The 26498-nt window shown below is 43.5% G+C and overlaps 1 protein-coding gene across 4 annotated transcripts in view; it reads right to left on the bottom strand.

The window, feature by feature from the left end:
- LOC104016585 (rho GTPase-activating protein 7-like) overlaps nucleotides 1-26498 on the bottom strand; it is a 52085-nt gene that overhangs the window by 3438 nt on the left and 22149 nt on the right. The window contains exons 1-10 of one of the 4 annotated variants that reach the window (XM_087759977.1): nucleotides 24738-24832; nucleotides 12259-12330; nucleotides 10670-10751; nucleotides 9482-9545; nucleotides 6888-8224; nucleotides 6262-6432; nucleotides 5387-5546; nucleotides 3785-3983; nucleotides 1840-2059; nucleotides 9-123 (exon numbers count right to left, since the gene is read on the bottom strand). In XM_087759977.1, coding sequence (XP_087616103.1) covers nucleotides 9-123; nucleotides 1840-2059; nucleotides 3785-3983; nucleotides 5387-5546; nucleotides 6262-6432; nucleotides 6888-8224; nucleotides 9482-9545; nucleotides 10670-10751; nucleotides 12259-12330; nucleotides 24738-24801 — 2484 coding nt within the window. In that variant the 5' untranslated portion in view covers nucleotides 24802-24832. Of the gene's footprint in view, nucleotides 1-8; nucleotides 124-1839; nucleotides 2060-3784; nucleotides 3984-5386; nucleotides 5547-6261; nucleotides 6433-6887; nucleotides 8225-9481; nucleotides 9546-10669; nucleotides 10752-12258; nucleotides 12331-13343; nucleotides 13457-13798; nucleotides 14126-24737; nucleotides 24833-26498 lie in introns of those variants that run through there. The other 3 variants (XM_087759980.1, XM_087759981.1, XM_087759979.1) reach the window with 3 other exon arrangements.

The raw sequence follows: 26498 nt of genomic DNA, 5'->3' as shown, positions 1-26498 counted from the left end.
CGACGTACCTGGAATAGCCTGTTGCACTCCATTATCATGTGGGCCAGGCCCTGCGTTGCTGCCAGATTCTCGCTCAGCTCCCTCTGGTCTGGCTTCCCCAAGCTGCACTTCCTCTGGCTGGATCTATGGAGCGGGGAAGGCGAAAGGCCGGCTGCATGAGCAGCTGTAAACCACGCGTACAACGTGCCCACAGGCTGGCCTGCCTGGAGGCTGGAAACCATCATCATCAGCAAAAACACACCGCATTGAGGACCCTTACGTACCACGTAAGGGCTCACGGTAGGTTACTGCAGCAAGGTCCCTCCCAGCACACCCCGAAAGCGCCCGGGGCAGTACTGACCACTAATAACGTATGCCCAAGAAAGGCAAGTCGAGGCTTTTTATTCCCCAAACACATCATCACACACTCGGCCAGAGACAGCCATGACTCCAAACTGATTTGTGTGTAGCCTTCAAATACCAAGCTCCTTTGATACCCTGCGAAGCCTATGCAGAACCTTTTAAAGCCTTTGGCCCAAACCACACCAAACACGATTCAAAAACAGTCCCCTCTTTTAATTCGTAATCACTATATGACATCATTAATCCTGGCTTCTGATACTTTTATCTATGTGCATTCCTGCCAAATGGCTTGAAAATTGAGTGGAAGATAAGAGTCCTCAGCTCTGCCCCTCAAAGTCAGACCTGTCAGCCTCTACCCTTTGAAGTCGGAACCCTGCACTACGGCATTAATGCCACGTTACAAAAAAGCTAAAGCTTCAAAGCAGCCTGGCTTCTAAACAGTGACAACAAAGAGAAAACACAGTTTCTATTTTTGGTCCTAGTATTTCAGCATAAGCCAAAGAGGTACAGCTGTCAAAGTATGATTCCCCGGTGCTCAAACACAACCGCGATCCAGGGAGGACCTGCTCCTCCACAGCTCCATCGCATCCCCAGCTGCCCTCGCAACGCCCGGCTCAGCCCGGGGGGGCCGGGCAGCCCTAGGCTCCAGGCATTTCCAGATGGTGGGGGCCATTCAGAAGAAGAGCCCTTAGTGTTTTCTTTCCCCTCTCTGTGCTATCCCGAGCCTGCGTTATTATCCTGAAAGATGCCAGTAGCACGTCTGACAGCTTCTGCTTTGGAACCAGTCCTCTTCTTTAGATCCCCGTGTGAGGTGATGAACTCGCTGCTCTGATGGGTGCACAATGTTTCCGTCAAAGTCAGCTGTCCTTTTCTACCCTGATACGGAGCACGGAGTAAAGCAAACAGCCCTGCCTCAGGAGACCAGATAAGGCACGAATGCTCCCAGAGATTATTTGTCTACTTTGGCCCAAGGGCACCTTCCTCCCTGCACGTACAAGCAGGGGATGTTATGCAACCTAAATATTTTTACTTATTAAGATATATTTACAGAATCCCATGGCTCGGTGTGGCAGGAACGATCCCCTTATCCCCCAGCAGAACTAGTGCCAGCAACTGCAACAATCTGCCCGGTACCTGTGGGGCCTTAAAGCTGCACCTGGGCTTAGGCTGCCAGTGCGGGAGCCAGAGTTTCAATGGCCAGCACCACCTTAATGCAGTGGGCCACTTGCTGGGCTCCTGGGCAGCCGGACCCCGTACAGCAGTTGTGAGGGAGGCAGGCTAGCTCCCACACAGACCGCTCAGGAGCGTGACCACTGCTCTCTACACTGGGCAATGGGCTCTGTGGTCAGCTCCTGCTGGACCTGAACCACCATATTTGAGACACACGCGCTATTTCCCCCTTAAAAGCAGACACTGATCCTAGGCCAGCTACAGAAGACATTGTTCCGGCAAAGAACACTATGGACAGCAGCAATGCCAGCATTAAGGCGCTAATACCTGGTGGAGGAGGAGGAACTATCCCGTCTCAGGGTGTTGAGGTGAAACAAAGAAGGTGCAAGACAGACAGCAATGTTGGTCGGGGTCATCTGGTTTTCCTCAACGAAAGCAACCACATCTCGCAGAAAGAACAGGAGGATTTTCAAAGCTTCTCGGTTTTCCTTTGGGAGAAGAAGAATAGCAGCCTGGACAGCCTGAAACTGCTGATCCTTCGGCACGTCTGAAAACAGAAAAAACAGTGAAAATCACATGTGACTTGCAGAGAGAGCATCCATCAACAGCGTCCCAAGCAGGGCATTGAAACTGTAGGTTCACCCATTTTCCTGTCACTCCAGCTCACAGCAGACAACACAGCGGCCATTACCACCGTCACATCCCACAAGTACAGTTTGCTCCTATTGCCTGTCAAGATGCACATCCCACCAACCAATGCTGGCGCTTGACTTGCAATTTATCTTGAACACCGTGCTAATGAACTTATCCTGAACCGCCTCTGACTGCAATCCAAATCAGGACCTGTCTCCCCATGAAATATTACTATGGAATGATACTCTGGAGCAGATAGCTACTCTACTGTCTTTTCCTTTCAGCTTCAGGCACGAAGAGAAGAGATGCTCTCAGATAACTCAACTGAGAGAACAATGTTTTACCAACAGATTTTAATTCACACGGAAACCCAGTGAGACTGTGTGCCCAAACAGCTCCTCGGGAGAGCAGGTACGATTCAGCCTGCCGCGCATCCCCCTGTCATGAGGATTTCTCCAATGTACACTGCTACAAAGGGTAGAAGATCACTTTCACTCTTTCCCTCCAAGTAGAAGCACATATGTAGAACACACAAAACGTGCTGCTTGGTGAAAGCAGCGCATTTCTTACATCCAAAAGACAGTAATTTAGTCTGGGCACTTGCTCAAGTCACACATGGCACAAAATGGGCAAGTAGAATTCAGGCACTTGCTGTTTCTATCCGAAAACAAGAGACGGGAGGGCGACAGCGGCCAGGTTATAATAAATGGAAGAAAACTCTTCCACATCCATTGGACACAGGAATTGTGGCCCTCCTCACAAAAAGGACTTGTGGATGCAAAAAGAAAACTTGCTTCAAACAAATAACCAAACCATTTTCAGACAAAATTCTAAAAGCCTGACAGGTTAAAAAATAAAACCCAGCCGAACTTTCACGAACCTGCACCATACACAGGACAGCAGCAGGTCGTGTACTCCTGTCAATGAAAGTCACATAAAACAGGCTGAAAACCAGTCCACTCAGAAATCCCATACTTTGACTTTCAAAACCTTTTCTCAAAAGAAACGTGCCTGTAGCAACACCATCATAAGTGCCTACAGCCAGTTCCTCCCCCAGCCCAGCTGCTTTTTGAATGTGAATTCCTTGAGGGCAAAGTACTGGAGATGGAACCTGTTTAAAACTATATTCAATGCTAGATTTCAGCTTCACATTTCCTTCTTTTCCAGGCTGAGTCGCAAGGAAAGCAACAGTGAGAGCACAGGCAGAAAGATGCTGTTTCACAGCAACTGTGCTTGGGCGCCTTAATACATACAGAAGTGTCATCAGTATAACATGGCTTCTTGCACAAGGAGCTACTTCATACCATGAACCAGGGGACTGAGTTCTTTCTTAAATTTGCATAAGGAAATGACCATTTAAAAAACACGGTTTAGGAGGGCTGCTTCAACGTATCTTATTACACTCATCCTTCAAAGAACAGAAAAGATACAGTGCTAGAAAACAGCTGGCCCATAAGATGCAGATGTGAAGCTCTTAAGTCTAAAGCCACAATGAACTCATCTTTTCAGAAACGCCCTGCCTGACTCGTCTCCTCTGACTACAAGGGGACATGGCACTAGTCCTAGTCCGGCCACTGCCTCGTGCAGCTGAAGAGTAAGATATTCAAGGAATTGGAAAACTATAGCGTTTGTGACCTACATTGGTAGATGTGGAGGAAGGATTCACAGAGCCTGCTGGTAAATATAGGCTCGGGAAGGTCTCGGAAATACTGCTTCACCATATCAGCCACATCAAATGCTGACTGCCCTTCGTAACATACGTTGTTCGGGTTGGTTTCATTCATTTCTCTTAAAGAGAGAATCCTGGATTTAACACCGGATTTTCGGAACAGGCCAACCTACAGGTAAAAGAAAATATTAAAGAGAGGACTCATCAGGAATCAAACCTCTGACAAATAATTGATCCTTTGCTTTCCTTTTGATAGCTAAGAGCCTATGGTAGTGGGACCTAATACCAAAATATTTTTGTATCATTAGAAGCAGCACAGATATTCCTCCCAGCCCACAGAACCAGCTGTGAAAGACATACCAATTTTCATATTTGTTTGCTTGTTTTTCATTTAATGCAAAATTACTCTTTTTTACTTTTAAAGTCATTACTATTGACATCTGTCACTTTGCTTGAGCAGGCTATGTTCACACATTAGAACTGCAAGTTTCTAGTGCACCAACGTGTGTTCATCCCAAAGCAAACGCACACTGATGCCCGTGCTGGAACAAACAAACTCAGACTGCGAGATCCACAAGGTTCAGGTTTAACATCTGATATGTCTGATGATACATCTAATACGTCTACAGGTTGGCAAAGGGCAATTGCCATTCTGAGGGAAATCATGATTTTATTTTTCATATGAATGTCAATCCAATTTCAGACAAAACCTAGATTTAGAAGTTGCCCATGAACTCGACCTCAGCAAAGCTTCTGCTGAAAGTTTCACTGTGTGCCGCTGAGACAGTATTTACATTCGTTGGTTTATTCATATTAACTGAACGGATACCATGACCTCAAAATGAAACACGCTGCCTTCATAAGCAACTGCCTGCTCACGCACCGGTATGTGCCACCAAACTGCGTAGTAACATCACAGGGTGCACGCATTTTTGTACTTCAGCATAATATTGCACACCTATACAATTGCAAAGCACGGAAAAAAGAAAGCCCTCTCTTTAACTAGTATGTCTCATGGCACGGCGTCTCCCATTTCTGCACCTGTGCTATAGAAATAGCATACGCAACACGCACTTTCACTGCCATGCACACATCTCCACTTAGTGGATAAATACAGAGTTGAGATCCAGAAAAAGATGTTACGGGCACTGCTCTAATATGTTTTATCTCTGCTTAGTGGTACATTTCAGCTGAAACAAGATGAATTATCCCATTAGCTCTGGCACTACCAGCAACCACAGCACAGAGGGAATGACGACATTGTGCGGTGGGTTTCCTTCCCAAGGGAGCAGAGACATGCGGCCTCCCCAGGAGAAGGCAGCTTGGCTGCCTGCACCAAGAGAACTGACTGCAGATGATTTCAGTGAGGCAAGGCACAGGACTAAAGGCATTCCCAGAAGGAAACAGCATTGGTATTTCCTTGCAGGCCACCTGCTCAGACCAACACCTTTCTGCCTATTCAGAGCCTTAGGAGGCCAGGAAGTCCCGCATGAAAGCTGGAAGCAGAGACTGGTTCCCTGGAGCAGATCCATTTATGGAACAGAGCTGCCCTGGGCTGCCTCAAGTTCATACCTGGTCAAGAAAGTGGCTTCTTAGGTAGTCCAGTGCTTGCAGTATGCCGTTAGGCAGTGGGTGGCTTGTTCGCTGAACATTCAGAAGCAAAGGAACCCCAAACACATTTTTGTCCTTGTAGTCAGAAGCTTTTATTTTTTTAATGAACTTTGGTATGGTCCTGAAAACAAAGAAAACAGTGCATCCAACTTAGCGCTCCAGCACAGTTCCGCCTGCTACTTCAGTTACACGCATGGGAAAGGATTTAGTTATACTTGCCACATCCCCAAATTTTGCCACATACCTGTATACATAGCGTCATAAGCCATAGAGAGAAAAACATTAAGCGCAGTTACAGGAATGACTTCCTCATTTCAAAACTGAAATCAGCTTTAATAAAGCATCCTCATGTGAAATATGTTCCATCCCTTTAGGACACTTTTTTCACTTCTTTCCGTATTCAAGTACCAGATCCCTATCACAAGGTGCTAAGTGATAGTTATAAGTCCTACGAGTGACTGACTTTTTGTCATTGTTTTAGTTCAAACTGGGACTTGATGGTGAAGAGATGGATTCTCAGCCCAGCCAGCTCTCAGCTCCGGTCCTGCAATCTCTGTGAAGAACCTCTGACAAAGCCCTGCAAACGGGCAAATTTAACAAGGAAACTATAACGTGCTTTAAAATCAGTAATAACATGACGACCAGCGAGGCGCAAAAGCGCAGTCCGTAGCAGAGGAGATCCTGGAGCCATTGAAATAGCCATGAAACTGCCAGCGATTTAGCAGGATGAAATTCCTCATCTTGAACATCTGTAATCTAGGCAGGCAAGGAAACTCACCTGCTTACATCAAATCCTCTCTTTCCAGCACAGGTTGCTTTAATACTAGACAACTTACCAGTTCCAGCCCTGCTTACTGGAAGGGGAGTATCTGTCCATTAAAGCCGTGAGTTTCAACAAAGCCAGCTTTTGTGTCCGGGCTAGCTGGGCAGCTGACTGGCTAACAGTCTGGATGGCAAGGCTGTCCAAGTTCACGCTCTCTTCCGTAGACCAGTGTTGCTTCCCATGCCTACAGGATAAATATTGTTTAAGCTTAGGACTATTTCCATCGTCCCTGTTAGTTTTCTGCCTGCACCTGTGAAGCACCCAAGACTCTAAATGACCTGCAGTTCCCAACCACCGTATGGTTAGTTGCATTTTAACAGGGTACTTCTCATCCAGGAGGTACTCTGGCAATACAAAATGTTTCAATAAGAAATACAGCAAGCTAGCCATAAACTCTGATTCCAAATGGCTGAGTGCTCATGCAGATTGTGAGCACCCTGCTTTCAACAGAGGTCAGAGCAGATGTAGATCCCAGAGTGCCTACAGACCAGCAGTAGCTGGCACCAGCGGTGCAGACCCTGCTACCAGAACAGACTTACTGAAGGATATTTTGTTCTGGAAAAGCAATTACAGTGGAAAGAATCAATGGGGAAAGGTTGCCAAGGGGCAGTCTACTAGGGAAACCCAAGGATGGCTGACCTGTTGGTCTTTTTAGAGTCTGTTGTGTATGCCAGGTCTGCAGAACTGATCTCCTTGCCCAGTTCACAGCTGCTCTCTCCCTCAGTGGCCGGGAGGTCTGCTGTTGAGCCCTTTGTTTCAAGACAGATTTCTTTAGCTGAGGATGGATACAAAGCAGTCAAGTCACTGGTAAAGTCCGGATCCCCATCATCTGAGAACTTCTCTGTCCACTGATCAACCAACTTTTTGAGACCATTGACATCTTCTATAACATTGTTCAGTTCTGTAAAAACATCATCATCACCAACTTCTATTGCCTCCAACTTATCAAGTTCAATATTGGGCATGTTGTCATATACACTTAGCCTGTTGTCTGTGCATGAAAGGGGGCTCCTGGGGGCTTTGGAGTCCTTGGAACTGCTCCTGCTCTGGCTCCTTCTGCACCCATGAAAACTCCCGGTTCTCCAGTTGATGGAAGAGTTGTCTACGGGAGACAGGGAACTGTTTGTAAGTGCTTTGGGGAAAGTGCCAGGTTTATGGCCTTGTGGTATTTGAAACATCTGGTTTGTTCGTAACTTCATGTCATTTTTCAGGTTTTGCTGAGATAGATCATTCCACAGCAAGAGCTTGCTAGAATCCAAGTCCTCTGCATACACTCCCCTTCCTTCATAGTGGCTTCGTGGTTTTATGACAGGACTCGGGGTGCTCACTGTGCTGCTATTTTCAGACTGATTGCTGCTATTGCAGCTCTGGGGAGAAAAGGAAGAATTGTTCTTTGTTTGGATGCCAGAGAGGTCGGAAATATTTACACAGTTCAGCATCTTCATCTTTTCTTCATTAAGTCCTTCCAGAAGAACAGGTTCACTTATTATAGGTTTGGCCTTTGACTGACCACTCCTTAAGTTGCAGCTCCTTAAGTGCAGCTTCTCCATTTTCTTTAGAAGGCTCTTCCTCTTCTTACATGGTGATTTATCCAAAAGCTTCTCCTCACTGGTGATATTTAAAAATTCACTGGCGGGAGGAGAACAACTAAAGGTAGAGTCCAGTGAAGCCACCTTAATTGAGGAAGTCGTGCTGGTTTCCACATCTTCAAAAGGTTTTGGGAAGCTAACAATGTCGCTGTCGCCACTGCTAGTACTGTGAATTGAGGACACATCATGTTTCTCGCCGGGATCCAGAAAGACAGTAGCCTCGTTGCCGATGCTCTTCAGTATTGGACTGCCTGGGACTGATGCACTAGCACCTTCCTCTGCTGGGAAACCTTCTAGGCTCTCGATACGAGACCATCTCCGACTGCACCTCTCATAAGCCCATTTGTTACTTATTGCACAAGGTTCATCATCTTCAGAGTCATCACTCTTAGAAAGAAAAAAGAAAAAAAAGTACAGTTCCAGAGCAAAGTTTGGCAAATTTTAAATTATCAAAAAATGTAACAGAAAAGGAGAGTTAATTTTTCTGCCTACCTCCAAAACCCAAGACCAACATATGGGAATGTAACCATTCAGCTACTGAAGGTCTGCCCTGAGCTCTGTTCTGTTAGTTGAAAAACATGCTGACAAATTACTCCCAAGCATGCTGACAAGTCTGGTACGTTCACCACAGGAAAAGATGACAGATTTGATCTGAGGATGAAAAATTCTGTTCTGTGGCAAATCCAGAGGTTTTGAAAGATAATTGTATTGGGTTTACATGGCCTTTCCTAAAGCCAAACAAATCGAACGCTCTTTCGTGCTTCTGTGACCAAAACTCATCCACTGTCAGGTGAGGAAGCATTTGGCTGCGGGCCTGTGGCAGCAGCAATACCTGGCGCACCTTCTTGGAGACCTCAGCCTCCCCGGCCGCTTGCCCCGGGTGCTCCATTTGCTGTATTGTCCCCACTCCAAGCGAGCGCCCGGCCAGCAAACTGCTAGGGAGATGGGCATGACCTGTCTCTTCGCTGTGGACCCTCTCGCTCCAGTTTTTCCTGACGGCAGAGTGGAACTTCCCAAAAAACTAGACATTTTTCCAAAAAATGACATTATTTTCTTGCTAGTCCTGCAGTTAGTCCGTGGTACCCAAGAGGCTTTACTGTCTTGATGTTAACCAGCCAGGATGTGGCTATAACTGTTTTATGGACAATACTTTTTTGCAGGAGAGGACAAAGCCAGCACAGCTAAAACCTATCCAGCTTCTGCTGGCTGGACATTTGGCATTGGCTGACACTATTTGGATTGTCCATTTTAATTTCTTATCTTTTGTTCAGTCAATAAGAGTGAAATTTCACTTTCAGGCCTTAAATAAGATGCTAAACTACTTAGGAAAGCAATAAAAGACATGCTGAGGGGCCTTGGTGCAACTATTGGACAGTAATGTGTGTCAAATAATTTTTAAAAACTGTTTCAAAACCCGCCCCTAACCTACCGTACAAAGTTACAAAATGAACATTACATCATTTCAATCCCCATTACTATGTTTTTCAGTGGAAAATGCAAATGAAAGAGCTTTGCAAGATCGAAAAGAACAGAAAGAAAGGTTCAGAAATTGGTAATCCTTTATAGACCTTTTAAAAACAGAGTTCTGATATAATAGCTAAACACATTTTTAATGAGAAAATGAACTGTGTTTTATAAACATACCCGTTTCCTCTGACGGCTTATTTCCACTTTCATTGACGCACACTTGTTTAGTGTGTTCAACCGCCTAGGGTATAAGAAAAAAGACAGAAGTTTTAAAAAAGACGACATTAACCTGTATCCTTGGAAGGACTTCATTATCTATCATTTTAATTCAAACTTGTGGAGTCAATAAGGCCCCAAACCAGTCAGTCACTTAACTGTCAAACAAATATGTGGCATCAACAGGGAGGCACGCTGACAGCCTTCAAGGAGCACTCAGGACAGAAGCCATATCAAGAAACAAAATATATCCAAAGTTCTCTAATATCTGCTGTGCATTGGAGATGTACATGCAAGCAGCTCCTGTTGGCGCTCCCGTTACAAGCAGAATTTGAATTCAGGTGACTTAACAATACAGGAAAGGACCAGACCACTTTGCCAGAAGAGGAACTTTCCAGTCCCTTAAGAGTTAGAAATTCTTATTGTGTCCCTTGGATCGGCCGAGCGGTGTGGCATGGATAGGCTGGAGCTCACTTCAGCTGCTCAACAATCCCGTAACGAGAAGGCTTCAATAACTGCAGCACGTAGCAAAGTAGGATGCCTCTGCGCTATCCTGGCACTCTGACACGGGGAAAGCCCAAAGAGCAATGAGTCTGACTTTGCCCCGATGATGCCATTTCACTGGTGTGCTGTGAACAGCTGCGGCAAAACGGTAATTTCAAATCAATACCTTTGCTTGTCACTCGAAAAAACGTTCAGGAGAACGAAACAGGAAGCGTATCTCTTGTGCAGCTCATTTCTGCTGTTTATCTCCTGGACCAGCTCTGGGGAAGCTCGCTAGCCAGAGGAAATCCCTGCACTCCGTAATACGCGATCTAAAGAGCAAACTGTCACGCTACCATACGCTTGCAGGGAACTGATTATCCTTTCTCAGCCTGCAGACACTTCACATCACAGAAAATACAGATTTGATGCTTAGTATAATGTCACTGAGACCTTGGCTGAAGAAGACGTGCAGACACGTGCTTACTTTACCTTTAAATTCTTAAAACAACAAACTTCAGTGGTACTAAAGTATGTGCTGAAGTGTTTTCCTTCAGTTGTAGCATTGGTGACTTAGTCTCTGACAAAAACTAAGGCGTGAACAGTTGAATGACAAATAACTATGGAGCCTGGAGGTATTAAAGATGATGCAAAATTAACGTTTACCTGAAAAGCGATTCAATCGCATCTCCATCTAAAAATTCATGATCTTTCCTCACAGTTTTTACATCAATAGGAAACTGCATATCTGTAAACAAAGAAGTTGAATCTGAAATCTGAGTTACAATTGCAAAGACTTTGAATTTTGCAACATATTTATCATAGACAAAACACATCTAAATCTATTTCTATAGCTATATATTCACAGAAATGTGCTTCAAGTAAGTGAGGATCAGTTCCTTAGAGCAAGCGGGGGAATAAACGTAGGTATCTGCTTGCTATTAGCTACGGGTAGGCAAGCATTTGCTGCATTGCCAGGAGCTTGCAGTGATTATGAACTATAGCTAAGAAATACAAAATCAAAGTTTTGCTTAGGTTAGGTTCTCTGCACCTTCTGCCTTCAAGTACATTATAAAACTAGGAGTTTGTTCCATGCACGTTTGCTGAAGGTAAGGTACAATGCAGCACGGGACATAGGCTCTTCGAAGTGCAGTGACCCTGACAAATCGTGCTGTGCTTGAAGCTGATCAGCACACCAGCTGAGGAGTTCAGTGATCCAGCTCCTGAGATTTAGCCTGGCAGATGAGGGAACCAGTGAGATCCATCAGTCTCTTCTTGGCTTACTTTTTAAACTTAACTTACCTAGTCAAGTCAGACCACTGCAGAAACAGCAAGGTAATACCGAGGATTTGTTATCCAGAAGCACGGCAACGTACATTTCCAACAAACTGTAAGACTGACAGCTTATGTAATAAAATCTGCTGTAGTCAAACGGGAAGCCTTTCCATGAGACATCGTGTTTCATAGTATACAGCTTTCAAATTCGGCTCTATTGCTTGGCTTCCAGTTTTTAATTTTGCAATGACCAGAGGCGGTGGGAATGAGGGCAGGCAGAAGTTACTGTTTGTTCTTTTAACCATAGTTCTTTGATAAAATCTCTCTTAAAAATAGATTAGCTTTTGTTACATTCAATGTTTTTAACAAACGTTTTGAAGAAGGTATAAGCACAAATGTCTAAAAATTACACAAGTTCTCAACAAATTCCTACCTCCCTCACAAGTCATAAGCACTCTGTAGCTTTAACAACCTGAAAACATGCTGAAATTGCATTGTTTGACCGTGGCTGGCTGCTTCAGAGTATCTGTTTTAAAAATGCAAGATTGCAAGATGATTTTTCCAACATTCTTTTTCAACAGAAAACAATCTTGCTCAAGACCACAGGCTGGGGAACCTTCGATGAGTTTTGGTTGCAGCCAGCGAGTCGGAAAAAAAACCCAACACACCAAGGAAAAAAGCCTGAGAAAATTATAAGCAACTAAAAATCACAAAAGCAGAAATTTGACTGTGTTACAGTCTAGCAATAACCAGGAAAGATTTGGTCCTTTACAGAATTCCGCTGAGTCCCTGCTAACCTAATTAAGACGTCACTTCTGCAAGAACACACACCAGGTTATTATTTTTCCACAGGTTTGCATGAAGATATTACAGAATTTGGACGTGCTTCCATCAAAAGTGTTAGGTTCTGAAAGATTATTTATGTTAACAATTCTACTTGAATCGGGTGTCAGCTGCTTGACAAGTCTTTGGGATCATACCTTCAAATAGCTGAGCATATTGGGGAAAACCAGCAGCTCTCAGCCAGTCGCAGGCTTCTCTGGCTTCAATCTCTGCAACGAGAACATAAAATTGTTCACTTACAGCGCTCACAAGAGTTAGTGCTTTCACAACGTAAGCAAGCTAATTTTAATCTGGTGGACTCTCAGAGGAGCTTGTATATGAATATTTTGTTAGTATATTACTAAAAAGAAAGAAATTCTTGTATCCGACACACTTTTATGACTTCTATGTACATAGCTCTGGAGTAGTCATTGCAACATAGGATAGATAGCAAACACAGGAGAGTCTAGATACAAGCACATACTTGAGATGTCATACATCGGTGTACATCAGCTACCCGAGATTCGGACAGTGAAGCATCTGTCCTGTGTCGAAATGAGTCACCAGAGAAGGGTGTACGATACACATGTCGCACAGCAAAGCCCATTCATGCATTCCAGCTCCGAGAGATGGTGATAAGACACAAACAAATCCTATAAATAAACTTAAAATGCTATCATCACAACATGAATAACTCTGGACCAGCCTAAGCATTCCCAGAACGAGAGTTCTCAGGAGTACCTGTTGCTAGGGTCTATCAATATTTATTTCCTTGCCAACTACCAGCGCAGCTTGGCAGTCACTTCAGCACAGCAGATGTCAAGAATTAGCTGTTCATTTTGTGACAATTCATAAAGCCCTGTGGCCGACACTGTAACGTTCCTACAGGAGCAGGAGCAGAATATAACTCCACAGAATCACAGAACACTGACCAGATGCCTCAAAAACATAAACGTGTTTAGCATGAGTACCTGCCAGCAGGCTCTAACGTCTGCGAATACTAGAAATTACTGGGTCACGTTACAACAGACACCAACCAAAAGGCAAAGACTTCTTTGAAAGAAATATTTTAAAAGTACCTTAAAAAAGTACCTTAAAATCAAGCACGCTCAGTAGAGAGAAAAGTTTTTAAAGCACCTTAAAATGTAGCATGCTAGGCTAGAGGAACAGACTTGTTTCTCAAAACTATTTTCTTTACACGTACACTCAAAGATTAGGATTCCAAGGCACTTCACATACATACCTATTCAAATTCACTGCTTGCTTTGCTCCAACTTCTCACTTGTAAGTCATCAGTGCAACAGACTGCAGAAACTCATCAAAAAGCTTACAGAACTTCCATGATTTCATTATCCTTCTTCTAAACTTTAAATTATTTCCATTATCACTTGATTCATTTGGACAATGCCATCCATAACAAAGGCTTTCCTGCACAAAACTCTATGGCTTTTTCATCTGAGAGTAAAGCGATACCACAGGATGATAAGGATATTTCTACCTAAAACAGATGCATGACTTTTTTTTTTTTTTTCCTCCAAACTGCAGAACAGAAACTAATTTCTTCCACAATACCCTATATACACTATGCCTACATTTATTACTGTACTTAGTGCCACAATTTATCTTAATCTTTATCATAACACAGCATTTGCTGAATACCAAGACAGGGGACTGATAAAACACAAGCATTGTACTCACAGAGCAAAACAGGAGAGAAAAAAAAAATCTGTAGAAAAGAGCCAGGAGGATGACCAGTCTAACACTAAAGTCTTCACAAAGGCAAAGTGGTTTTCACTTTGGAAAACCCAGTAGACTCACTCAACCAGCTCAGCTGTGCAGAAACTCTAGCTGTCCTCATTCCAGCCCTCGCTTTAAGCTCGTCAGCTTGAGCCCGTGCACAGCTTTCCTCAGCTCACGCAGGAGAGTGGCTCTGTAAGAGCTGAAGCTTCCCCAGTTCCCGACACATTAAACTCTATTTTTAGAGCAAACCAAGCCATGAACAGCGATGCAAATAAGAAGAGAAAATATTTTGCAGCTAGTGATGACATTTTCAATGAAATGACTGAAAATACAATGATGCTTTCGCACTTAGAGGTGGCCTCTTCCATAGGACAAGGACACAGGAGCTGGGGGAATTTTCTTTGCTAATGTAAATCTTCAGGCCTTTTAGCATACCTTTGCACACTCCCACGTTGCAATGCCACTGCTGTGTTAGGAGATAACACATGAAGCACTAATAAGTCCTTGGCCTGCATGTCTACAATTATTTGCCATTAGATTTGCTGCCATTATTTCACTATTCAAATAGCTACCAAAAGTGTCCTACCGATGCCGCTATATTTCAGGGACATCTATGCTGCCTCCTCCCAGTCCTACTGGAAATTGAAATCGTAAAGGGAAAATGGATGCCTAGGAATTTTACTTTGATGAAAAGAAATTCCCAGACCAGCCTGTATTACTACAATAATGATCAATATGAGAGGAAGAAATAAAAAGGAAATAAAAAAATAATTGCTCAAAAGGAAGTAACTGCTCTCCATAGGGCTGCACTCAGTACTGACGTGCAAGACTGCTTGGCTTTTATGGCATGTGCAGCCTGAAGGAGAAGGGAAAACTCGTTAGCTAGTAATGGCAGAATACAGATGAAGCACCCCAGCAGTGCTCTCCATCAGGGACACCGAAGAGTTCTTAAGATCTGGGAATAAAAGTCACAGACACGTAAAAGAAGAGCAATAATCATGAGCAGCATTAATGGCTAACACTAACATACCCACCCTGGGCAGCAACTGTTATAAACGTGCAACAGATACTTATAAATCCTGCCCTAATGGAGGTGCCAAAGAAACGATCACAGTTCTGGCAACTCGCAGGATGCTTTAAGGCATGCATTTAAAAGCAGCTTAAGTTTCCTATGTTGTAAGATTCCTTCATGAAAAGCAGAGACAATCTTCTTGAAGACTCTTTGGGGCTATGGAAAGGACCCTCACACAATTTTTTTGGCAGGACAAATAGTACAGATGAGCCATTTGTGCAGAAGACCCATTCCTAGCTTCTGATCCTAGCTTGGCTTTGCAGCCTGTCTGCTCCGCCTCGCCAGGCAATGACGACGTGCACCTTCCCAGCCAGCCTCACTGCCTGCTTAGAATTTGCTTTCCCATTTCTATAGTCACACAGTCACTACCAAAGAATCTTCCAGGTTTACCAACCAACTTTTAAAACAGATGTACTAATCTAAGCTGATAGCAACTGCTTTCTTCTTCTTGATGTTAGAATAGCTGCTCTAGATAGATGCTTGTTGGAGAGAAGTTAGCTCTTCCTGAACAGAAACTGGAAATGGGGGAGCCTTCAGAAAGCCGGTTTGGAGCAGCATCCCCAAGTACTATTGCAATTGCACCATATCTGCCCGTGAGCTAGATGTCATACAAGAGGATCACAATTTTTTAACAGATCTTTTGGGTGCTACCTGTGCAACTGAAATAGCAGAGCAACCTAAACACGTCACCTCCTTCTCATAAACTGATTTCATAACCAAGCAGATGAAAAAAAATCCATTTCCTCCAAAGCTTAATATTCTATCTTAGATTAGAGGCTGCCAGCAAAATTTCCATGCCAAGCCAGCCGTTTCCCCATGGGCTATGGGTGATAGGTTACTACCAGATGTTTATGAGAAACAACACACAAGTCCATGACCTGGGCAATCCCGTGGCTGTACTACGCGAGCACCAGTATCTGCCGCAGCTTGGCTGACACCTCCTCTCCTTCATCTGCTTGGGCTTAAGACCCGAAAACCTGCCTTCCCCCACCTGAGCACTATCCTGTTTGCAGACTGGAGAGCAAACCCAAGGTCCTCAGGTACTTAGAAACCAGATGCTACAATATGTATTAAATCCCTATCAGAATGAACATCAGTGTTAACAGGAGTGCTTGCAATAATGAAAAGACATCTGTGCTGAGATTTAGGCATTCTCTCCGAGATGTTTTCCTCACAAGAAGCAGCACTTCCCTAACAACAAGGGAGAGGCAGCAACTGAAACCAAGGAGAAGCTGTATATGAAACAGGCCAGTCAGTCTTACTGCAGGATGAACACAGACTTCAACTAAAGAGGAGTGTCAAGCTGTTCTTCAATTTTTTAAAAATACTTCCTTTAAATAAAATGGGAGGATACGAATTTCTATTTGAAAGCATAAGTACAAAGAACCTTATTCTCAGGATGCAGCATGACTTTTCGGTTGCACAGATCTGCTGCCAAAGCGGGAGCCCTGTTTCTTTCCTTTCCCCGACGGCATGTTCCTACCCCTCCTCACCGACACCGCTGAGCCCGTGTGAGCAGGCCTGGCCAGCCAAAGTGGCAGAAAAACGATTCACTTTTTTTTGGCTTGATCAGGTTTGTGATGCTTTGGCTTTCTGAGCTGGCTGCCACACGTTCAGCTGAGCACCAGTGGCAAGACAAGGGCAACGGTGGGCACGTGCATAGGAACATGCGACTGCCTGCCACCCTTAGGGCAGCTCAGCGTAGTATGGAACCTTAGCCTAAACGTATCATTTTTCACAGAGGTTTCACTGTAGCTCTCCTATTTTCAAAATTTTTTTTTTAGGCTATTTTTAAAAACCATGGTAGATGCATTACTTTTACTTCTATGTTCATAGAAAATAGTTTTTCAGTTTTGAAAGGTAAGAATCACATGGTGATCAGGCTTAATTCATTAGAGGGATTTGTGTTTAAGTCTGAATCATCCAAAACCATGCCAATGAGCAAACAGTTTGGGAGGTTTTCTTGCTGTTTGCAGCACCTCTCCTCTCTAATAGTTACTCCAGGACCCTACTTGTCCACGTTCCTGTAGTATGCAAGTGCAGTGCTCACGGAAAGGAGCAGATTTTCTCAGCATGCCCAGCTAGGAGGCACTCACACAGCCTCTCCTCCCCATGCCATGCGAGTACAGACAGGAGAACAGAAAAGAGGGTAGGACTGACTCTGACTTTATTTGACTACATATTACACCAACCTGAAAGGACACAGAAAAAAATCCAAAGAATTTTGTTCTTTCCCAATCTCTGTCATTACATAGGAAGGGTTTTTTTTCCACATGGCAGTAATCCTCGTACAACAGCAACAGACAAGCAGATGCCCAGAGCCCCTGCCTCAAAACCTGCTTGATTTGGCCCAGCCCAGCCAACTGCTGCAGCCCAGTGGGGTGCGGCTGCCTCCTCTCATCACCAACAGCCCCCAGCTCTTGGCCCCCTCAGCCTTCTCCAGAACTGGAGTCAACAAGCACCGGGCATGCTTGGCAGCCACACGCCAAGCTCGGCAACACATTTTTCCTATAGCTCCCGAGCCATCGCCTGTGAGCTGGCAAGTCCTTTATGCAGTGACTTAGATCCTGTCGTTATTGGTTGTGCTGGCAGCGGTGGAAGTGACAAGGCTTTTTCAGAGTCCATTTGAAGATAAAATTATGAGTTTCCCATTGCATCTTTCTGGTCTGTGTATCTTCCTGGAGCTATAAAAATTTGTATCGCTTCCCTATGACTTACAGCTGCTAATAAGGTATTTCATTTTATACACACTCTATGAAAAATGCATTTGCTGTACTAGAACTATGATCTCCTGAGGACATTCAGAACCGCACTATACCTGCGACAGGATTTTCAAGAACTTTTTTTTGTTCCCCTTAGGTTATCTCCTCTTACTTAAAGAGAGAGTCTGAACATGTTGTCTTCTCAGTGTTGAAGGCTCAAATGTGATGCTTTCGAAGCAGGGTGTTTGCACTGACCAGGGTAAGCAGTCAGGGACTTGTAAAACTGTCAAACTCTCCAAAAGCTGAGATGGATCATAAATAAGTGGAAATGTTTATTCTGTTGCCCCTTGTGAAATGCAGACTAGAAAAGCCTAATTGTACTTTATTAACCCACTGGAGGGAAGAAAAAAAAAAAAAAGAAAAAAAAAGGATTATTGCTTGGAATTTTTCCAGGATAATTTAGGTTCCATGCAGATTGTGAATATAAATGTCTGGAAAATGAAAAGGCCAAAGTATTTGTCCGTTCATTCCTACTTTACTGTCATGCTGGTGTTTCAGAACGGCAGCCAACTCTTCAGTTATCACAGCTGGGAACTGCAATGTATCCCAGTAGTTCGTGGCAACCTTAATTGCATCTTTATCCAGCTCCTTGGCATTAGCTTCCCAAGCTGATTACTAGGACTCCCAAGCTGACATTAAGGTCTTTACTCAGGTCCTTGTCATTAGCCTCCCATGTCGGTTACTGGGACCTAGACAAGTTTAAAGGCATTTTCTTTGCAGACCACATTAACTAGACAGTGTTGGCTGATCTTTTAATTGCTTCTACATAAGTTAGAGAAGGTAGTGTTTGCTCTACAAGAATTTCAAAGGGCTCAAGGGAATTAGGTACCTAAATCCCATTGGCTTTATGAGAAATGAGAGTGTAATTCTCTACTTTCCAAATCCACACTTGAAAATTCTTGTCCAAGTAAATGGAGCAAGAGACAGGATTTAACTCCCTGCAGTCTAATCCCAGACACGTTGCTTCGGTCCTGCTGGCTGTAAAACAGGAACAGATGCAACATTTCTCTGACACAGCAGCTCCTTATGGCTGTTTCTTTACAAGACCCTTGCACGTGATTGAGAAATATTCGATGTAAAATTCCTCGGAGGAACTGTAGCAGGAAGGGTAACTGCTTGCTTCCAATAGAGCCAATAGCAACAAACCTACAGCACAGAAGTAGCAAAACCCAAAACCAGCGTATTGGCCGTGCTCTTTCATCGTGCAGCACTAAGTTTTCCTTAATTCTACAAAATGCCAATAATACCTCTGTGTGTGCTATAAGTTCAACCTACACGTTAGGAACTATTTAACCCAACAGAGGCTGGCCAGTAAGTATTTAAAAGAAATCTAGTTTATCAGCCCTGCTGCAGGTACGCTGTGCTGAGCCTGCTCACAGCTCTTGAGTCCAGGTCAATGGGCAAGCTTTTACTCGGTCAATACACCCTGATGAAGCTTGTTGATATTCAAAGATAGGCAGCAAAGTCAGAAAATCTACTAAGCACTTCCTAAATGCGCCCAACTACGAAGCAAAAGCAACGGCTCCTGGAGGAGCACGACCTGAAGCGCAGGCAGCCCGGGAACCACCGTCACCCAGATGACGGAGCACCGCTAAAGGGGCGCAGAGGGTCCCTGCAGCACCCACCTGGGTTCTCACCCACGGAAGCCATCGACTGCCGGCCGCGCCCGCCGCTGCGGGCCGCTCCTCTCGCTACGGGACCGGCCTTGAGTGTGCTGTCTCATTCCAACCACCTGCCTTCATCCAGAGCGAAGGAGTAACTGAAGGCAAATCAATGCTTCACGGCTAGGTTGCTCGCTTGCCTCAATGTTCCAACATTTTACCAATGTAGCTTTGACAGATTACTCACATTTTTACAAAACTAGCTACTGTTTCATTTTGTCCTTCCTAATAAATACCTAGAACAACGCTGCCTCTACCCTGCACACAAAAACCCAAGACCGATGTTGCATCCCACGCGGGAGGTACTGTGCCTAGCAGCAGACTTTTCCTTTTTGACTTCAGATGGAACAGAAGAGGAGCTGGGACCTGTGATTAAAACCAGCATCTGAGCCCAGCCACTGAGTGTGACCCAGCCACACGCTGCGGTGGTTGTGTTGCAATTAGGTCCCTTCCCACAATAGTTTTCATGGAACGGACAGAACCTTTGCCTTTATTTTGCTTATTTAAGCTTAGTCTAGACAAAAATCAGTTTGTGGTCTGAAAAATTCATACGCGGTTGAGCAATGAACCTGTGTGCTAAAAACATTAGCACGCTTTGTGACCTTCGCAACTAACTAGATTTCTTTGCATTTGCTGTAGTTCATTGCTGCTATGATTTTATTTTCTGCTTTTAATGATGCTGTGTTACTGACCTAAACTAATATAGCCCCCTCCCCTCAAGCTCTAAATGTAGATGGTCTATTTAGTCACATTAAATTTATTTTTTAAAAAAGAAAAACTTTTGAGCTGATTTTCAAGCTAAGATGAGCCATACAAAATTGTAGAATTTTAATAAAAATACATGATCAGCCTTTACAACCTGAACAACCGTTGTGGTGGGATGTTCAACAAGGTACAGAGTGTCACGTAGGCTGGTCTCAGAAGAACATATCAAAAGTATTAATACATTTAAAATTATTTCCCTGGAAGTTAACTTTAAATCACTAATAATTTTATATCTGCTGGACTGTTGGGCATTTCAGTTCTATAGGGCAGACATAAGGGTAGGATGCTGTGTTAATTTACAGAAGTTGAAAGATAATTCAAACCCTATGAACCACTCCAGACAACCAGATCAAGCTCTAAATTTCTGTAGGAAAACTTCTTGTAATGTTTAGGCTCTTACAACACAGCAGAAAAAAAAAAGAGATTGAATGCAGTGGATAAGCAAAAATTTCCTATTTAAAACAAGAGTTCTTCTGGATGTGTCTGGGCTTTTTTTCTAAATGAAGATTTAAGAAGTGAAGTAATGCATTTTTCTGTTCATTTCGTTTACCCCAACCTCAGTTAGGATCGTTATACCCTAATAAAGTTGCAATTTATGGGTGTGTTTCATTATCATTAGATTTGGTTTCTGTATAACAACCAAATGCAAGATTTGCCCAGACTTATGATTTATTTTTCATGCAATTGGTTCCTAAACTGGCAATTTGTATGGCACAATAAAAAAGATGTCTGATATTGGCACACACACGCGATACAAAAGAAATTAAGGTAGTGTGATATATGGCGTCCAGCTATGATTAGCTAAGAAAATGCTTTTTGCCAGACCCACCCAAAGCAATATAAAAAGTACACACCCTGCACTGATGAAATTCTCAGCTATGTGCTTGGGTTAGGGAGACAGAATGTATAATTTAAATCTGGGGATAACATCAGTAGACTACTTCCACGTGATAGAAATGCTCCAACTAAACCACGCAGTTTCTCTTTCCCACTCATTTTCCTTTGGGCATTTGCCATGAGATGACAATGCATAGGTCCAAAATGCTCATTTTCTCTCTCTTTTAGGCACTTAAGTTACTTTAACAATAAACTTACGGCAAGCTTCCTAGTGTTGTATGGGTAACTGATCAAGAAAAGGCCTACAGAAAATCTCGTGGGGCGACTACTTCCGTATGACATAGCATTAAGTGAAGAATTTCTGAAGGCTTCTCAGGAAGGAATCACATTCCCTGCTCTTGATCATTTTATCCATGAAGCTGGGGGACCCTCGCATCAGCCTCTGACTAGAGGAGGTTCAGCCCCCCCCCCCCCCCCCCAGTAAGTTCATGCTCTACAGAAGCTGGTCCTTAGCGCCTAAATCCGAAGTAGGAATTACTGTTTTCACAAGGATGCCTGGAATAACAATGTCTCAGTTTCAGAAGAGGCATTTGGGTATTTTCGCAGTGTGTCAAACCCTCCACACCCAGCTGCCTGGCCGCAGATTTGCGGGGCTGCTGATGGAGGTTCCCAAGCCAGAGGGCAAGAGGACAAGAAAATCTATTTCCTTCTCACCTGGGCTTTTCCGTTCCCAGCTCTGCAGCTCACCAAGGACCACCCAACAGCATCACTAAAGCCCCAAAGCTTACGCCATTGTTTGGGACTGAAGCCTGGAAAACGGGGCCTTTTCCCCAAACGGTCATTAGTGCTTGATTTCCTCATTTCTGAAACCACTTACCCTTGCTGAAGACTCTCCAGAACCTTTCTGACGGGTTGCGTTACAAGCTGACTTAACTTGACCAAAAACCCCAGCCACCAGCCTGCTCAGTGGGATTCTGTACACAGCGTCTCCAAACCAGTTACATTCCGCCTTGCTCAAATATGGTGAAAGGCAATCCCAGAGCGGGTCATTTTAAACAACTTCAAAAAATACTGCATGAACAAAATGAATCAGTTTTATAAATGAGCCTGCCGCTTCCAAATCCCTCACTCATACTTAACCAAAACTGTACAAAAGCCCCAAGTTACTGAAGTTATTACAGACAGGCACTGCGCCAAGAAGTGGAGTCACATCTCATTAAAGCCAAGCTTCTTGCATATTTTAATTCTGATGTCACTGGAATATTTCCCATGCAAATACATTTACCAGGGATCACCTCACTCCTTTCTTCCCATCGCTCCCTTTTACTGCCTCCCACAACAAACACTTTTCAGGAATCAAAGCTGAACGGAACTTCATTTCTGACTTTCTCTTAGTAAGATCCCGAAGTAATTGTTCTCCATTTTCCTTGCTGAGGATCTTGAGTTACCACAGGAGATCAAGAAATCTCACTTCAGCTGTGACTATACTAGTAGGCATCAAGAAAGAGATTTCTAGGGAAACAAGTTGTTTAGAGAAAAGCTGCATGATTAATTAAGGAGTTAGACCAATTGGGAGGAAAAATCCAGAACAAAATACAGGCAATGCATTAAGACAGAGTTAAGAGAGATGAATATTAAGGATAATGGGGAAGAGCTGTCAGTTACGAAGAAGAAAATTAATAAGCTCAATAGAAAAGGATTTAAAATAGGAAATAATCGGATAAAATTCAGAAAAAAAAGTGCTTAACAAACCCAAAAACTTCCTGACAAGGAAATCCATTGATTGAAAAGCAGTTTCCAAAGGACAAAGATGGAAACTTTATCATCTACGACGCAAGGAAGATTAGACAAACTGCTAGTACATGTATTTCAGGGAGCAAGATGTATGAACGAAAACCTGGACTGCGTGACTATTTTTCTTCTCTTGTGACAAGAGTAAGCTGAATAAAGTCTTCAACCTTGCTTAAAAAGAGGAAAATGATATTGTTAAAAATAGATTCTTGGATACACTTAAGTGATGTTGAGGCGAAGACAAAACATTAACCCATCATATTATAAAAGTATCATCCAGTTATCATTCTGGTCTTTCTGTCTTTCTAGCATCCGTGTGAGAACAGAATTATGAGAAAATAAGCACATTCAGTGGCCCCCTGAAATTAACAGCAGATTTTCCCCTGAAAATCAAGATCAAATGCTGTGGCTCCAAGTCAGTCAAAAAGCTGTTGGAACAGCGAACATGTCCTCATGGTTTGTCCGGGTTGGGGTCACTCAAAACCACTCAGACCCAATTTTTACCATCTCCACCATCAAAATCTTAAAGCATGATTAAAATCTTCTAAATAGTTTTCATAGTATTTCATAGTATTTTCTCCATCTCCCAACGAACTTTGCTTGGCTGGAACCTTCCAGTGAAACCTGCAGCAGATAAAGCTCTCACATTTCCAAGCTCACCTAGGAAACACAGACCTGAAATCTAGAGATATTCCTGCTGTGGATTTTGGTCCGTGACAAGGTCAGGTAATCATTAGTTCTCATTCTTATGTCTTCTTTTCCACACTCAGCCTTCAACAGTTAGGTCAGAGCAACCCACAACGGTAGGAAATGTACCCCTTACCTCTCCTAGAAATCCCTGCAAGGTAAAAACCAGGGCAAATTCCCCTTCTAATACCAGATACCAGAACTAAGATAGAATAAAACACAAACCCTTTTTTTAAAGGAAAAGGTAAAGCATCCTTGTTATTCCTGTATCCCTTAGAAGAAGTTAGTACTTTTATATGGCTGTTTACCTGCTGCTCTATGTTGTTAGGAAAGGAAATATTGTGGAATTGCTGATCCTGGAAAACAGCATGGAGCATTGCCTTGTCCAGCAGGTGACAGTGACTTGGTTTGATCTTCACTCCTTTAAGTCCCTATGCCCCTATTTCCATTAAAATTGTGCAATCTGCTTCTCATTAGAGCAGGTCAAATCTCAAGCTGGAACTTAGTTTTTGTCTTCTGTTGTTACAAGTAAAGCATTTTTTAGAGAGGAAAACACTATGCCATCGCAATGAATTCCAGGGATTTTCTCAAGGAATTTTTATGGGTAGACTAAACAAATTGAAGAATTCTTCCAGAACTAGTGAAGTTCCTAAAACGTGGGTGAGAGAATGTGGCAACAAAGAACATAACAGCTTGTTTCATAGATTCACCAAGAACATTTAACTTGAAAAAGCTCAGGAGAAATGTGCTTGTAGTGGGCGCATGGAGTTCCCTGAGGAGTCTCCCTCCAGGGATGTATATCCACGCCAAACCTTCCTGCCTGGGAACAGCGCATGGAAGAGTTTAACTGCCTGGTGCACAGAACAGGGCACCCAGAGCAAAATCACAGCTCTGACCCCCTGCCAGCTGAGAAAAACGAGCAGAGCAAACACTTAGATTTTCTCAATCACTTCTTTTTTTCTCCTATCTCAAGAGCCAATCACGAAGGCAAAGGTAACACCAAAGGCAGAGCCACCAACACTTCTGAAAGCTCTACACAAAAGCATTAACACCACCGAGTACTTGAGGAACACAGCTTCACAAAATCTGCCTTCACAGACAGAAGTCCCTGAGGAAGGAAAGACCTCAACCAGCTGATAATACAACCTTGAAGGCTTCATTTCAGTTCCTTCTACCAAAATGTAGTAAATGTTTTAAATAAATAGAATTGGTTTCAAAGCATACTGAATTCAAATTAACACCAACTTCTAACTGTTGAAACTTAAAAAAATCATTTTGCATAGCTTGCAGAAAAAATGTGGTTGTTGTTTATAATTTCTTACCTTTTCTACGCCCAGTAAAGCATCCTCTCTGAAAAGTTTTGCCAACTCTGTTATTAAAGTGCATTTCTAGAATCGTAAGAATACTTGTGCTTGGTTTATTTACACTGCAGCTAGAGGAAGCTCTGCACAGTGGAATGAATAAGCCGTTGAAATGGTCTTGAGGAAGCTTTTAGGTCACACCTGAGACATTTGGGAATAGATGACTCTTAACTCTTTTCACATGCACCACCCATGGGCCCTTACAGACTCCCTGTCATTAAGGCTTGTTTTTTATTCAAAGTAGTATTCTTTTACAAATGACAAAATACTTTTCCCAGCAAAGCAATCAGGCTGGGGTCTGCTACTCTCCATAGTAAATTTTTGAAGCAATAACAAGGGAAACATAGAGGGGTTTCATGTGAGAAACAAATCGAAAAAGAGCAAGCCACGGCATAGCCTTTGGAGATGCCTGCCAGGTCCTGTTCAGGCATTAGTGAACACAGTGTCCTGCCTCGGACAGCGGTGATCATTGCCAAAGACATTATGTAAAATGGGAGAGCCAGACGATTGCATGGGAGGAGACAAAACGTCAAGAAATATATATAGCTCCTCTACTTAATATGCACGGAATTGTACAGAAAAGTATCTTCTTTCAACTCTTCCCACATAAGAAGCCAACAGATTGTAATTAGCTTTGACTGACAAAGCCTTCTTTCACAACCCCTCTGCCCACTGCTCCCTACCTCCTTGGACACAGCGTCTGCTTCTGTCAGGTAAGCAAGCCTGACGAGCCTCTGACGTGGAAGCGGTGCTGAGCAATTTGCCAGATACCTGGGCATGCCGGTTCTGAACAGAGGTGGGGAGCGTTGCATTTCCCTGGCACGACTGCTCAGGTTTTCAATATGATGCCCCGCTGCTTGTGAAAATTGGTTGTGCTGGTTATGAATTTGAACCCACCAGACACAAGTCCAAAAAAAAAAAAAAAAGGTGGAAGAAAATCCAGCAGCAAGTGGTCATTCTTTGCCCAGATTAGCAAATTCACTTTGATTTACCTAATATACACACACTGGTATAAATGGTACTCAACTGGGGCTGGGGGTGGAAATAATATAATAATAATAACAACAACAACAACAACAACAACAACAACAACAATAATAATAATAATAATAATAATAATATCAGTGCCTGTCAGTTTAGCAGCACGTAGAGAGAACAAACTCACCAGGACATTTTGAGCTATTTATCTAAATAAGCAGACTGCCCACTCTGTGTCTTACCAACATGCCTCCAAAATGGCTCAGACTTAAGCATGAATGGATGATCCATTCTAGAAATGACACTTTGACACTTAGGAAATAACACTTTTTGTATAAAACAACTAACAAGAATCACTTCTATGCTGCTGTGTCCCTCTGCCACATAGACCAGGCCTGAAGGTGTAAAGGTGTTCGAAAGTCCGTTCTGAGCCGTTCCTTTCCCAGCCCGGAGGCAGGGCGAGCTGCGTGCCTCCAGCGCTGATGCTGCAGAGGTTGTGCGCAGACGCTGATCCTTCGGACGGCTGCACCGCCACTGCACTGGGGTTTGGGCTTGGTATGTAGGCAAACGGTGTCACAGATGGAAACTCCTCAAGAAATTGCAGCGTGCCACCATCCCTCATTGAGCAGGTGATGTAACGTACAGACTGACAGACAGCCAAGTCTTTCCCTCTGGAGGCCAGACATTGCTGTGATATTGCTGTGAACCAAGACTGAGTTAAATAGGATCTGTATCCAAACTCTG

Source organism: Nipponia nippon, unplaced genomic scaffold (genome assembly GCF_047370975.1).
Source record: "Nipponia nippon isolate SJK-2023a ecotype South Korea unplaced genomic scaffold, ASM4737097v1 scaffold_21, whole genome shotgun sequence".
NCBI lineage: Eukaryota > Metazoa > Chordata > Aves > Pelecaniformes > Threskiornithidae > Nipponia > Nipponia nippon.
Note: the sequence above shows the minus strand (reverse complement) of the source record. Positions and strands in the feature narration are given on the sequence as shown.